General features: G+C 43.6%; 1 protein-coding gene across 1 annotated transcript; it reads right to left on the reverse strand.

Annotated features, from left to right (window-relative positions):
* Positions 1 to 2729: 2729 nt before the first annotated feature.
* CHAMP1 (chromosome alignment maintaining phosphoprotein 1) lies at positions 2730 to 14627 on the reverse strand. Its single transcript, XM_066622129.1, has 2 exons — positions 14537 to 14627; positions 2730 to 6846 (listed from the first exon to the last, which is right to left on the reverse strand). Exon 2 carries the CDS (start codon positions 6823 to 6825, stop codon positions 3745 to 3747), a length of 3081 nt encoding a protein of 1026 aa, XP_066478226.1. The 5' UTR covers positions 6826 to 6846; positions 14537 to 14627; the 3' UTR covers positions 2730 to 3744.
* Positions 14628 to 16139: the final 1512 nt, after the last annotated feature.

Raw genomic sequence — 16139 nt, forward strand, 5'->3', positions numbered from 1 at the left:
AACTTTGGGAGCATATTTTCCTTATGGAAATGCTTTAAAATTCATGTTTTATGTTTTAAACAGCTCTGACAGCTTATTAAAAGTTATGTTGGCAGGGCATAGAAATTTGCCCCTACCTTATTTTCCCCATCTGTAAAAACCCTATATCCCTACAGTACTGTACACATACAATATCTTAAACTAATAACCTGTTTACACTATGCTAATGGAAAAATGTGTCCTTGGAAGTAAAAACCTCTAAGGTTAAACACCCTTACCTACCTGATCATATTTTACTTAATCTACAATGAAAACAGAATGCAGAACAGGTGCCATTCTTATGTAAGAGATCATTTTGACCTCTATAAGAACTCAAGCTGTTTAATGTGTTTGCACACAAGCCATGGCTTCTTTTTCTTGTCATTTTGCTAACAATTGCTATTTAACATCTACATGAAACCGCTGAGAGAAGTCATCCGGGGGTTTGGAGTGGGGTGCCATCAATATGCCGATGACACCCAGCTCTATCTCTCCTTTTCTCCAGACTCCAGGGTGGCGGTTAAGGGCCTGGAGCGCTGTCTGGAAGCAGTGAGGATCTGGATGGGGGCTAACAAGCTGAAACTAAATCCGGATAAGACAGAGGCTCTCCTGGTTTGGAAATCCTTGATGCAGGTGCTGGACTATCGGCTTGCGCTGAATGCAGTTGCACTCCCCCTGAAGGAGCAGGTCCGCAGCTTGGGGGTCCACCTGGACTCGCAGCTGCTCCTGGATTCCCAGGTGGTGGCTGTGGCTAGGGGGGCCTTCACTCAGCTTCGGCTGGTGCGCCAGCTGCGGCCGTACTTGGATCGTGCAGACCTGGCCACAGTGATCAATGCCTCGGTGACATCGAGGTTAGATTACTGTTACGCGCTCTATGTGGGGCTGCCCTTGAAGACGGTTCGGAAACTGCAACTAGTGCAGAATGCAGTGGCCCGTGTGGTTACTGGAGGTAGGCGGTTCAACTCTGTCAGCCCGCTTCTCCAGCAGTTGCATTGGCTGCCCATTCGTTTCCAGGCCCAATTCAAGGTGCTGGTTTTGACCTTTAAAGCCCTATACTGCTCTGGGCCAGGGTATCTTAGAGAACGCCTACTCCCATACAATCCGGCTTGTCCTCTTAGGTCATCAGAGAAGGCCTTTTTACAAGTGCCACCACCTAGGAAGGCACGTGGGGTGGTGGCAAGAAATAGGGCCTTCTCAGTAGTGGCACCAACGCTATGGAACTCCCTTCCCCTTGACTTAAGAATGGCTCCCTCTCTTGAGATCTTTTGGTGAGGCCTGAAGACCCTTCTGTTTAAACAAGCCTTCTGAGTTCTGGCCTTTTTAACATCTTTAAATATTTTTTACAGGCCTGATTCTTTTATGACTTGCTGCTCTATGCTCTTTTTACCTATTTTTTAATTCTGACTGCTGTTTTTATGATATGTGTTAATATGTTTTTATTTGTTTTAAATTATGTTTTTAATCTGTTGTAAGCTGCCTTGAGTCCCTTCGGGGAGAAAGGCAGGGTAAAAATAAAGTAGTTATTATTATTATTATTATTTAAATCCAAATCCAATTTACTTATTTCACATCTCAACTAGAGTACAACTGATGAGTTTTTTCCAAACACTTACAGTGTAAAATAGGTACATGTTTTATGCAAGCAAGGAAAAAAAAATTTAACAATGCTGTAAAAGTAGCCAAAACTACTCTTCACACACAAGTGAAAGTTTCAACTATATTACACTTCTGAGAAATTAAACTGCAATTTAAACTGAAAAATGACTTCTCTTCAGCAATGCAAGTTCCTGTGACAGACGCTTCAAAGCGACCACCAGCTGCCCATGATATCCTCATGTGTACAGACAGAGCACTAAATCAAAGTCAATATTTATACATAAGATCCCAGTTTCATGCACACTAATAAATATTTTAGACTGATACCAATGGGACTTAACAGCACTTACCTTTCCTGAGTTCTACCAATGGTTTCAGGTCCCTATTATTGTCACCACACCTTACATTCAAGCCTCAGATGATAAAAAATGTCCCAGTAGATGTGAAAACAAAATACTGGAAAAATCCATTATAATAAGTTGAACTGAAAGAATCATGAGTAGAAGTAAAACAGCCATTAATACTTTTCTGCAAACACTTCAGAGTTCATCCAATGCTACGACTGTTTGGTTCTACGGCATGCTCCTGTTTGTGTATGAAGTTTCAAAGAGAACACCTACATGCTTAAGTTTAATTTTTCTCACTAATTTAACATACAAAACAGCCCTTCTATTAATAAGAGATACCTTTGAATCCAGCCCCATGTATCCACAATCCAGAAGCAGACTATGGGGCCACTGGTACCACTGGAATCAAAAGATTCCTCACACATAAAAATACACCAGCAAAGGCACTAGCTTTCCAGTGTTTTGGGTTCTGAGCATATTTTTGGGAGAAGCACAGATGCCAATTTAATTTTCAAAATTAACATAGCGGCATAATATCCTCTTCTTACACCACTCCAAGGATATCTAAACCCAACTGCACAAACACTATGGGCCAAATCTGAATTTTAGAAAGAGACTGTACATTTATATTTTCTTTTTAATATAGGAAACAGATTTACATTGTAAATGGAACTACTTTCCCATACTTATGAGTGACTGGTACTGTTCCCTGTACAAATCTCCATCAGGAAATTTTAATGGATGAAACATTCCCGAACACATACAGTGTTAACAGTCCCAAACGCACAAATTATTTTTATTGTTAAAAGAATAAAAAGAATTCCTTAAAATGCACATTTTCTCTAATATAAAGAACAATGATACAAAACACCACATATATATTTCCAGTACATCTGATATTACACTAGCTAACTTACACACGTTAATTTGTACTTCAAATATTTGTTTTATTTAAAACATTGATACCCCGCTTTTCCAAAAGCTCAAATATGGTGAGACTATAGCTACTGAAAAAATCAAGAAATTGCAAGAAATTGACTGAGCAAAAGCAAGAAATTGACTGAGGTGACAACACAATTGTCAGTGAACACCCCCTCCCTTGTACACTTATCACATCTTACAATTCCAGACACTACAGGCCCAAACCTATCCAATTTTCCAGCACCAGTGCAGCCATGCCAATTTGGGCATGCGCTGTATCCTGCAGTAAGAGGACAATCATGGAGGCCTCCTCCAGGTAAAGGAACATTTGTTCACTTTTCCTCAAGGCTGCATTGTGTCTGCACCAGCACCAAAAAGTTAAATAGGACTGGGCCCTACATTATTTCATGCACGGCTTAAATCAATTTCTTGTGGTGATGTTTCCACATTTTACAAGGGTGATCAATATTTTTCAAAGATAAAATTTGGAATTACAGTTAAAATTAATGGACTTGTTACTGATCACCTGCTTTTTGAGCTACACATTTTAAATGACTTTTATCCTTTTAAAAAAATAATAATCTGCAACCCAGTACAAGCTGATTTATTTGGTAAACTGAGTGTTACAAGTCCTGCCATCTAAGTAAACAGCCACAATCAAACACAACAGTTAAGCATGCTATAGTTCATGTCTTAAGCACACTTACCTCTGCAATGAATTGTGGCCACTGAGTTTCCCATGACATGCCAACACAGTAATATATAGTAGCACATACTTCACTTTGTTATATACATTCAACTACATCACTGACTACTGGACAGTATAACGTAATTAGAAATTACTGAACTTCTAAAACAAAAATCACTGAGTTTGTTCATTAAGTGGCTCAGTAAGTGGTTCATTAAACGATTCAGTGCCCTCCACTGGATTCTTACTGGCCTCTTCACTAGGACGGCTCTGATCAGGTTGCTCAGTAGTGGTATCCATCTGTTTCTTACTGGCTTCTTCATTATGACGACTTTGGCAATGGGTTAAATGTTTCTTAAAGCCTCTAGGAAAGTTTGACTCAAAATTGCAACGTGGGCATTTCAGCAAACTTTGACCATGAGCAGCAACGTGATTCTTAAGATGAGATTCCAAAAGAAAAGCCTTTTTACATATGTCACACTTGTATGGGCTTTGAACGTTATGCTTGTTAACCAAATGATGCAAAACGGCACCTTTTTTCATAGCCCGGCAACAACAAATTTTGCAGTAATATTTGCCTTTGCCACGTTTCATATATTTTGCTATCTCTTCTTCGGATATAAAAGCTTCCTTCTCCTCTGTAAACTGCAACACACACTGAGGCAGACCGGGAGCAGCTGCATCAGTTTTAGTCTGTTTACTGAGATCCGGAGACTCCATATCAAACTGTTCCTGATCACTGTTGGATTCCTGCTCCTTTACGTCTGATGTATCCATCTCTATATTAGCACTTTCATTGCTATTTAATTCTGTATGACAAATATCTTGGTTTTCCTTCTTGGGTTTTTTCTTTGGACAAGAATATAAGACATCTTCGATAGATTCCTTGCCTTGTATAGGCTGTTCTTTTGGTGTTAACAAAGCACTGAATGAATTTTCACCTTCTGGATGCTCAGCAAAAAAGTCTTTATTACCAGGTTCAGTACGTATTTGCAATTCTGAAAAAACAGAAGCATTAGGGGGACTAAAGTCAGGGAGAACAGATTTGTGAACTTCAGAGGAAACAGCGGGCATAGGTTTGTGGACATCAGCACCAAAAGGCTGCTTCTGATCAACAGAAGGTACAGATTTTTGGAGTTCAGGTGAGAGAGAACTTTTTGGAGGATCTGCAAAGAAAGTTTGTCTTTGTTTTTCAGGGGAAACAGGAGGCAACTTCTGCGGTTCAGCAAAGGTAGCATGTTTCTGGATTTCAGGAGCAACTGCAGGAGGCTTCAGCACTTCATGAGAAAGAGCAGGTGGCTTCTGAGGTTCTGAGAAGGGAACATGTTGTGGAATTTCAGAAGAAACAGCAACATGTTTCTGAGGCTCTGTGAAAAAGGCATGTTTTTGAGTCTCAGGAGACATAGGAGTAGGTCTGTGAGATTCAGAATACAGAGCATGTTTTGAGACTTCAGGAAAAGCCATGTGGGCTTCATGGAAAAACGAACGTTTCTGCATCTCAGGAGAAACAGATTTTTTAGGCTCAGGAAACAGGGCCCTTTTTCGGGACTCAGAAATCATAGTACGTTTCTGAAGCTCAGAAGAAACAAAAGGGGCAGGCTTCTGAGTCTCTGGAAAGAAAGTAGACTTTCGGGGCTCAGGTGAAAATTTCCAAGGATCAGGAGACACAGAGGGAGCGGGTTTATGCTGCTCAGGAAAGAAGGAAGGTTTCCAATGATCGGGTGACATAGGCGGTCCAGGCTTTCGAAGCTCAGTTGGCATAGGAGGAGGCGGTGGTGGTGGTGATGGCCTCCAGGTGTCAGGAGACAAAACAGGTTTCCAGCCTTCAGGATAAACAGAAGAAATGGGTTTCCATGGCTCTGAAGAAGCAAGACTAGGTTTTGGAGATTCAGGCAAGGATGTGGATTTCCAAGGCTCTTGCATAAACTTCTGAGGCTCAGGAGACATCATAGTGGCTGGTCTTCGGGGCTCTGAAGTAGGCCTCCTTGACTCAAGTGACATAGATGGGGGAGGTTTAGGGGACCAAGGGGAGACTGTAATAGAAGACTTTTGTTGTTCATGAGAAAGATTAGGGGCAGTCCTCCAAGGATCTGGAGCAATACTGGAAGGAGGCCTCCAGGGATCCGGGGAGATTGTTGGCTCTGGTTTCCGTGGCTCAGGAGAAAGTGCTGAAGCCGGCCTCCGCATTGGAGGAATATGCCTGCGAGGTTCTGAGGACAGAGCAGCAGGAGTTTTCTTTGGCTCAGGAGACACAGGGAATGCCGGGGAATGCCTGCGGGGCTCAGGAGACACAGCCGGGGAATGCCTGCGGGGCTCAGGAGACACAGCTGGAGAAAATTTCTGTGGTTCTGACGCAGTCACAGGTGGAGATGCAGGCAGAGCAGACTTCTGAGGCTCTGGGGATATAGGTGGAATAGGTTTCTGTGGTTCAAGAGGTACAAGTGGTGCAGGCTTTTCAGTTTCTGGGGCAGAGATATGTACTTCTGGATGTACAACAGGGAGGGACTTCTGTGGCTCCACATAAGAGACTGTGGCAGGTTTCTGTGGCTCTGGGGACAGAGCAGAGACAGGCTTTGGTAGCTCTGGGGACTCAGTTGGGACAGGTTTCAGTGGTTCTGGAGACACAGAAGGGGCAGGTTTCAGTGGCTCTGATGACATTACTGGAACAGGTTTGGGAGATTCTGATGATACAACAGGAATGGGTTTCTGTGGCTCGGGACATGCAGTGGGAGCAACCTTCTGTTGCTCCATGGAAGCAACTGGGATAGGCTTTTGCATTTTGGAGGACAACCCAATTTCAGATGTGACAGGTTCAGTAGGAGTAGGCTTCTGAGACTCTGGAGACATGGTGGGTTTCTGTAACTCAGCAGAGAGCAAAGGCTTTTGTTCCACAAAGAGAGGTTTTTTCTGGGGTTCTATGTCTGTTTCCAACACATCTTTCTGTTCTTCATTCCATTTATCAGGCACTGCATGATGTGCTGTGATATGATGATAAACATTACAGTACATCTTGCTGGTAAAAAAGCATTTGTGGCAGTGGAACAGCTTTGCGCTTTTCTGATAAAATACAAGTTTTCCCAAACCTGCAGTATCCATTTCATCACAAAACTCAGGGTGTATAGTACCCATGTGAATCTGTATGTTCTCATAGTCAGAGCCTCTGAAATTGCAGTGATCGCATTCTAGGCGCTCTGTTGTATTACGCAGGATCTTCAACATGTCAATTTTTCTCTCAGTTTGCATAACACTACACATATTTCAAATGCTCCGGAATTCCTGAAATAAAGGTAAAAATTATTTCACTCAATTTGGAAACATTTGTTCTTATTAATAAAATATTTGGCCTTTGAATTGGTTGGCAACCTTCAGTCTCGAAAGACTATGGTAGAAGCCTACAGCACCCGGTATTCCTAGGCGGTCTCCCATCCAAGTACTAACCAGGCCTAAACCAGTTAATTACACCGAGTAATGGACATCTGATTTAAGGTGACTGTATTGACATTTTCACACAGGTGCAGTATGTCTGTGTGTTTCTTTAGCACAGAAGCACTAGTGCCGGGCTGGCCAAGAGCCAGCTGTTTTAACCTACGTACATCTCAACTTCTGGACAGACCTCCAGAATGGAACCAGTACATATGTTGGGACTTAGTGTACACACAAAGAAAAACTGTATCATGTGATTTGGTTTTGAGACAAAATCCACAGATATTAAGCAGTACATCACTCTTCTCTCACAAAACTGCAGAAATAAATGTTAGCATTTCCAAGCCTATGGCCTTTTGCACTGACAATTCTGAATATAAAACTTTTTATTGTTTACAAAGTCATTAGCAGCCTCTGTGATGGCAATTTCAGCTGTTTATTCATTCTCCAGATGGACCTTTCTGCATCCAACAGAACAAACAATTTCATCCAGAATCATCCAACAGAACAAACAATTTGCAAAAAAAAATGGACAGCTAGTTCACAATCACTATTAACACAGTATTATAAATAGTCTGGTCTATATCCCTACAACTCCAGTGGTATAAATCTGGCTTAAATGTTTGATTATGAACTGGGCTTAAAATGAGCCCTACTTCCACACATCACCACTACATTTTGGGGTACTTTCTGTTTAGATAAAGTAAACAGGTTGAATGTACCATCCACAAAACCTAGAAGGATTATTATACAGTAAGTCACATTAGATTTGCAAAGTAAGAAAACATTTTGCATTCTAAATTGTTTTGGTTTTTGAGCCAAGTAATTTTAATATCCATGTTAAAATGATCATGTTAAATTGATCTATTTGCTATTTAAAACAATTCAGCATATTTTGTTATGACTCAACTACATTAGTTTCAGAATTGGTAACTTTTACTGTGTTTGCAACATATGTTGAAGCAAGTCAAATCAAGTTCAAATTCTGAGTACTGTATATGAATTAAAATAATGATTCTGTTGAATGAATGATTTTTATAAAATATTATTGAGCAACATGTCTTCAGAAGCAACAGAGAAGAAAAGGAAGGCACATGTAACTCATATTATTACACAAACAAGTGAAGCCTCACAAATATATAATTACTTGATGTGGTTCCTCATGCTATAAAGATCATTTCAAAATGCCTGCCACCACATGTCAGCTCAGTACTGACTTGTTATAGTACAGTATTTTACTAGGGCACAGTGGCCTTTGGGGTTATGTGAAAGGCAGGATATAAACTGAATTTAAAAAAATAAAGTGGGAAGGAGAAAATGAAAACTGAAAAAACTGTTGACCTCCATGTCCATTTTTACATGGAATGACCCAGAATGCAATCCTAATGTAATTTATTTAAATCACTACTTCAATGATATAGTATTCAGTGTATTCAGATTTGCTTTAAAATATCTGACACCGAGAACATTAACATAGGAATCATACTTAATGATTTATAAAGCTAATTTAGTGTAGTGGCTAAGAATACAATGCTTTCACAGCCAAATAACTTGACAACTTTCCCTAATACAGAGTTTTGGGATCTTCTATTAGAGCAGGACCACAGGTTCATGAAACAACTGCTTTGCATGCAGAAGGTTCCAGGTTCAATCCTCAACGCTTCCCGATATGGCAGTGAAAAAAATTCCTGCCTGAAACCTTGGAAAGTTAGTGCTGAGAACACTGAGCTAGATGGCCCAAAGGTCTGACTAAGTATAAGGCTGCTTTCTATATTCTGCAATTTACATTTCAAATAGAGGAGGCCATCCAGCTGACAAAGGTAATGTCCGTAAACCTTTCCAAGTTTTAAAGACAAAGATACGCAAATAAAGAATATACATAAGCATATTTACTGTCTATTAACATAGAATGGAAATATAAAATGTGTAGAATAATTTGGTTGGCAACCTTCAGTCTTGAAAGACTATAGTATAAGCCTATAGCACCTGGTATTCCTTGGCGGTCTCCCATCTAAGTACTAACCAGGCCTGACCCTGCTTAGCTTCCAAGATCAGACAAGATCAGGCATATGCAGGGTCAATTTGCTATTAGAATAATTTGAGCTACATGCATTTACCAACAGCTGCACAAGTACTTCAGTCTGCAGTAGAAGAGTAAACTAGAAAACTAGAACTAGAATATAACTAGAAATAACTGATAAAGCAATTATAATGCACAAACATAAACATCTGTATTGAGTGAGATGAATTCTTCAGCCTAATACATTATATTATTACAGAATATACCAGTGGTTCCTATCTTTATTTTGTTTGCTGCACCCTTTATGTTGGAGTAATTCCTTCACAGTGCCTCTACAGCTCCATCACTGTCTTAGAGACACACAGCCAGAATTTCTGGTTAAGAAGAGAGAGGCAGGATGGTGTAGTGGTTCAGGAGTTGAACCTATACCTAGAAGACTCAGGTTCAAATCCCCGTTTAGCCATGAAACTAACTGGGTAACCTTGGGCCAATCACTATCTCTCAGTCTCACCTACCTCACAGGGTTGTTGTGAGGACAAAAGAGGGGAGGAGGAGCCATGTACATCACTCTGAGCTCCTTGGAGGAAGAGAGGTATAAATAGGCAGAAAATAAATCAAAATATTCTGTGGTGCACACTGAGGTGCAGTTGGGGGACTACTGGAATACATGCTTTTCAACTTACATCATACTACACTACCCTCACTGTACTGTACCTGTTTTCTCAGCCTGTTCCCATCTCTTGGTTCCACCACTAGGTTCCTAACTCTCTAAAGGAGTCAAACATCCCATACTGGCAAGCTTTGTTCCAGTATATCTCATTTCTACAGATGCTCCATTTCAGAAATCACAATTCCAGTGTAAGAACATTCAACATTTTGATGGGCTTATTATACTCCTAAAATAATTTTACAGAAGCTGTTTCTGACAGCAAAGTAACATCCCCATCAGCAAATCCTTTCATAGTGTATATAAACTTTTATTTCCCAGAAAACATGAACGCAGTAGCTGTTTCATTAATTATTGAATTAACTGCCAACAGCTGCCACAAAAGTGATGTTGGGACTCATACTCCACTCCATTGCTGTTACCTTGTAGAAGATGGTAAGGGATTCCATTCTGGTCCTCATGTTATTTAACATCTATATGTTACTGGAGGTAGTCAAGTGGGAGATGACTTATCAGCATACGAATGACACTGAACTCCACCTTATGTTTTCAAAATCTAATCCTAGGGAAGCAATAGAAACTAGTGTTTGGAGACAGGTCTGGGATGGATGAAGGCCAAGCAAGCTGCAACTTGGGGCCCAACTCTCTAGCACCAATGTAGCCCCAAGGTAGTTCCTTTACCTTGAGAAGGCTTCTGTGACTGCCCACACCCACAGGATGCAGCACACACCCCATTGGCATGGCTGCTTCAGCGCTGGAAAGCTGGATAGGATTGAAATAATGGGTAATGTTTGAAAAAAAAAACTTTCTAACTTCTATTTATCCTGATTCACATTTTAATTGGTCTTTTCATAAAATTTGTTCTTATTTATTTCCAATTGTTGTAATTCACTTTGATCATCTTATGAAAAGCAAAGTGCAAACCTTTTAAAATAATAAGCAAACACTAAACCAGAATAAAGAAATATGGTTTGTCTCCATAAGGCTGTTTAACACCTGTTGTTTTTGTTGATAAAATAACCAATGTCTTAAAATGTCTTCAGAACCCTGCAGCTAGATGAGAAAAATCCAACCTGGTGTTGGATCTATAGACTGATCATAAACGTCAGGGGTATCCAGACCCTGGCCCAGGGGCCAGATACAGTCCACAGCGAGCCTCTATCTGGCCTGCAGCAAACCTCTGGTCCTCTGCAAGCCTCTGGCCCACTCATCCAAATGTGACCAGTGCTATGCTCCAACCATGTCTGGAGGGTGTTCTGAGAATGCCTTCTAAAGGTCTAAAAGCATCACTTCTTGGTTTTCCTGAAAAACGAGAAGAAACATTTTTGGGCCCTCTGAAGGCCTTAGACTTTCTGAAACTCTTATGGATTTATTGAAATTTTATATTTAAAATTTATTTATTTTTCCAACCCTCGACAGATATTAACCCTCAACCCTTAACCCTCAACCCTTACCAGATATTTGATATGGCCCTCTGGCTGAAACGTTTAGAGACCCCTGATATACGTCAGTGGTTCCCAAACTGTGAGCTGTGGTTCCACAGGAAGTCACAGAAACCAGCCAGGTGAGCCATGGAATGCTCACCCTATACAATGTATAGGACTGTAGCCCTATGGGGAGCCATGGCCAATGGAGAGCCATGGCCAATGACCTAGTAAGTCAAGGGAACCGCCAGTTGAAAAAGTCTGGGAACCACTGATATTTACAGAAATTAGTTTTGCTTGGGGCTTATTCCCAAATATGTGCACCTGGGCTGTCAGTGTCACAGAAACAGCTTCTCTTACAGAGTTATGAGAATTGAGCACTGAAGATTGCAAAGCACTCTTAGACCATTAGACATGCAACAGGAATAGCACAACAATCATATTCCAGCACCTTAAGAATGTTGCAAAGAAATCATAAGAATATAAGAAGGGCCCCCCTGGCTGGATCAGGCCAAAGGCCCATCTAGTCCAGCTGCCTGTATCTCATAGTGGCCTCAGGGAGCACACAAGACAACAGGAGACCCGCATCCTGGAGCCCTCTCTTGCAACTGGTCATAAGAACATAAGAACATAAGAACAGCCCCACTGGATCAGGCCATAGGCCCATCTAGTCCAGCTTCCTGTATCTCACAGCGGCCCACCAAATGCCCCAGGGAGCACACCAGGTAACAAGAGACCTCGTCCTGGTGCTCTCCCCTACATCTGGCATTCTGACTTAACCCATTCCTAAAATCAGGAGGTTGCGCATACACATCATGGCTTGTACCCCATAATGGATTTTTCCTCCAGAAACTCGTCCAATCCCCTTTTAAAGGCGTCTAGGCTAGACGCCAGCACCACATCCTGTGGCAAGGAGTTCCACAGGCCGACCACGCGCTGAGTAAAGAAATATTTTCTTTTGTCTGTCCTAACCCGCCCAACACTCAATTTTAGTGGATGTCCCCTGGTTCTGGTATTATGCGAGAGTGTAAAGAGCATCTCCCTATCCACTCTGTCCATCCCCTGCATAATTTTGTATGTCTCAATCATGTCCCCCCTCAAGCGTCTCTTTCCTAGGCTGAAGAGGCCCAAACGCCGTAGCCTTTCCTCATAAGGAAGGTGCCCCAGCCCCGTAATCAGCTTAGTTGCTCTCTTTTGCACCTTTTCCATTTCCACTATGTCTTTTTTGAGATGCGGCGACCAGAACTGGACACAATACTCCAGGTGTGGCCTTACCATCGATTTGTACAACGGCATTATAATATTAGCCGTTTTGTTCTCAATACCCTTCCTAATGATCCCAAGCATAGAATTGTCCTTCTTCACTGCCGCCGCACATTGGGTCGACACTTTCATCGACCTGTCCACCACCACCCCAAGATCTCTCTCCTGATCTGTCACAGACAGCTCAGAACCCATCAGCCTATATCTAAAGTTTTGATTTTTTGCCCCAATGTGCATGACTTTACACTTACTGACATTGAAGCGCATCTGCCATTTTGCTGCCCATTCTGCCAGTCTGGAGAGATCCTTCTGGAGCTCCTCACAATCACTTCTGGTCTTTACCACTCGGAAAAGTTTGGTGTCGTCTGCAAACTTAGCCACTTCACTGCTCAACCCTGTCTCCAGGTCATTTATGAAGAGGTTGAAAAGCACCGGTCCCAGGACAGATCCTTGGGGCACACCGCTTTTCACCTCTCTCCATTGTGAAAATTGCCCATTGACACCCACTCTCTGCTTCCTGGCCTCCAACCAGTTCTCAATCCACGAGAGGACCTGTCCTCTAATTCCCTGACTGTGGAGTTTTTTCAGTAGCCTTTGGTGAGGGACCGTGTCAAACGCCTTCTGAAAGTCCAGATATATAATGTCCACGGGTTCTCCCGCATCCACATGCCTGTTGACCTTTTCAAAGAATTCTATAAGGTTTGTGAGGCAAGACTTACCCTTACAGAAGCCATGCTGACTCTCCCTCAGCAAGGCCTGTTCGTCTATGTGTTTTGAGATCCTATCTTTGATGAGGCATTCCACCATCTTACCCGGTATGGATGTTAGGCTGACCGGCCTATAGTTTCCCGGGTCCCCCCTCTTTCCCTTTTTAAAAATAGGCGTGACATTTGCTATCCTCCAATCTTCTGGTACCGTGGCTGTTTTGAGGGACAAGTTGCATACCTTAGTTAAGAGATCTGCAACTTCATTCTTCAATTCCTTAATAACCCTTGGGTGTATGCCATCAGGGCCCGGTGACTTATTGATCTTTAATTTATCAATGAGGTCTGAAACATCTTCTCTTTTAACCTCTATCTGACTTAACTCCTCGGTTAGGAGGGGCCGTTCGGGCAGCGGTATCTGCCCGAGGTCTTCTGCCGTGAAGACAGATGCAAAGAACTCATTTAATTTCTCTGCCATCTCTAAGTCTCCTTTTATCTCCCCTTTCCCTCCCTCACCATCCAGAGGGCCAACCGCTTCTCTGGCGGGTTTCCTGCTTCTAACATATTTGAAGAAGCTTTTATTATTCCCCTTAATGTTGCTGGCCATGCGTTCCTCATAGTCTCGCTTGGCCTCCCCTATCACCTTCTTACATTTCTTTTGCCACAGTTTATGTTCCTTTTTATTCTCTTCATTAGGGCAAGACTTCCATTTACGGAAGGAAGCTTCCTTGCCCTTCACAGCCTCTCTAACTTGGCTGGTTAGCCATGCGGGCACTCTCCTGGATTTAGTGGAACCCTTCTTTCTTTGCGGTATACACCTCTGCTGGTCCAGCCTCCTGCATCTCACAGTGGCCCGCTGGATGCCCCAGGGAGCACACAAGACAACAGGAGACCTATCCTGGGGCCCTCCCCTGCATCTGGCATTTTGAGTAGCCTGCCTCTAAAACCAGGAGGCTGCACAGACCTGTCATGGCTGGCAACCCAAGATGGGCCTTTCCTCCAGAAACTGGCCCAACCCCCTTTTCAAGGCACCCAGGCCACGTGCCGTGCCCGCATCCTGTGGCAGGGAGTTCCACAGTCTAGTGACACGGATGTCCAGTTTAGAAATGAATTGAGCCCAGCTTAATTGGGGCTGGATAACTGCTAAGGCTTTAGGAACGCTTTGCGAGGAGGGAGCCTTGGCCACACTGCACACGCCATTCCAATACCTGCTGTACAGCATACAGACCGCAGCAGCAAAGGCGGGCCAGCAAGAGGCGCTGAAAGATGCTGCGTACGGAACGCAAAAGGGGACAAACAAGCCCACCGCGTGGCGCTCGCGCAAAATGGAGAAAGGGGAGGGGGAAGAGGAACGCGGAGGCCTCTCTCAAAGCGACCCTCGCGCTTGTGGCGAAGGCGGCGCCCTCTTCACTCGGCGACAGCGCGGAGGCAGCTGGGGGAGGGAGCGAGGGCAGCAAGTACGTACCCGGGAGAAGGCGGCGGCCGCGAAGAGAGACGCTCCTCCGGGGGCGCTCCCCTACAATGGCGGCGTCTCCACAAGCCTAAGCCGAGCGGGGAGGGGAGGGAGACGAGAGGACGAGCGAGGCAGTGGACGGCACAAAGAGGAGGGAGGGCGCGCGCGTGCCTCGCCCGGCCGCGCTGTTATTGGCTCGCGCCGCCGGTGGCTGCCAACGGCAACCATTCGACGGTCGTTTGGAATTTGCTCCGCCCCCCAGTGCAGACTGTTGCGCAGGCGCGTGGGGGGGCGAGTCGTTGCTGAGTGACGGTTGTTGGAGGGGGAGAGGGTGTGGGATGCCACAACACACTTAAGCTATACACACTTACCTGGGAGTAAGCCCCATTGACTCTAATGGGTCTTACTTCTGAGGAGACATGAATAGGACTGGGCTCTGAGGCTGCAGTCCTCTCCACACTTTCCTGGGAGTAAGCCCCACTGACTACAATGGAACTTACTTCTGAGTAGACATTCATAGGCTGAGGCTCTAAGGCTGCAGTCCTCTCCACACTTTCGTGGGCGTAAGCCCCATTGACTGTAATGGGACTTACTTCTGAGTAGACCTGCATAGGACTGGGCTTTAAGGCTGCAATCCTAGCCACACTTTCCTGGGAGTAAGCCCCATGGACTCTAATGGGACTTACTTCTGAGTAGACATGCAGAGGGCTGGGCTCTAAGGCTGCAATCCTAGCCACACTTTCCTGAGAGTAAGCCCCATTGACTATAATGGACTTATTACTAAGTAAGCATGCATAGGACCGAACTCTCAAGCTGCAAGCCTATCCATACTTTCCTGGGAGTAAGCTCCATTGACTATAATAGAACTTACTTCTAAGTAAACCAGCGTAGGATTGCACTCTTAGATGTTGGAAATAAGCCTGGCTTTCTCCCCGACATGCTGGTTTTCCGCTTGTTTGTTTATTCATACACTCATTCATGCATACATACATACCCTGCCTGTCTTCTGAGCAGATGCCCAAGGCAGCTTACAATTTTAGACTTTAAACAAAGAAACAAAAACAAACACACCCACCACAATATAAAAAACAATAAATGAAAAACAACATAAGGGCATACGGGGCAGACAGATGACACAACACACAGACACACTCTCGTAATGGAGGAGCAAGGAATCATCCGAGTCCCCTTCCTCATGCACATGCAGTACAAAGTGGTGCAGCCAGGATACAAGGTTACTTATCTCAGGACTGTACAAGAAGCTCCCCTGTTGTTTTTAACATTCCTCTCAGGCAGTCCGTCTGAGCTGCCACAACACTTGTGGGTTTTGACGGGAAATTTTCCTCTGTTGATGTGGGGTCAACTGGCCAGGCTTGGTGGGTGTCACAGTCTGCCCTTCTGAACTGAAAGTGGCACTAGAACATATTGTTGATGAAGCAGTCCCAAGAAAAGCTTGTGCTGAAATGGATTTGTTAGGCTTGAAGGCACTATGAGTCTCTGTTTTAGGGCACAGCCAATGGTCTTCGGCAGCTACCTATTGTGATATCTACTTAGGTTCTCAAAGAACAACCTTGATAAGCTTCTGAGAACCTTCACCTGAAAACTACTGCTATAA

This window comes from Tiliqua scincoides, chromosome 3 (genome assembly GCF_035046505.1).
Source record: "Tiliqua scincoides isolate rTilSci1 chromosome 3, rTilSci1.hap2, whole genome shotgun sequence".
In the NCBI taxonomy this organism is placed as follows: domain Eukaryota; kingdom Metazoa; phylum Chordata; class Lepidosauria; order Squamata; family Scincidae; genus Tiliqua; species Tiliqua scincoides.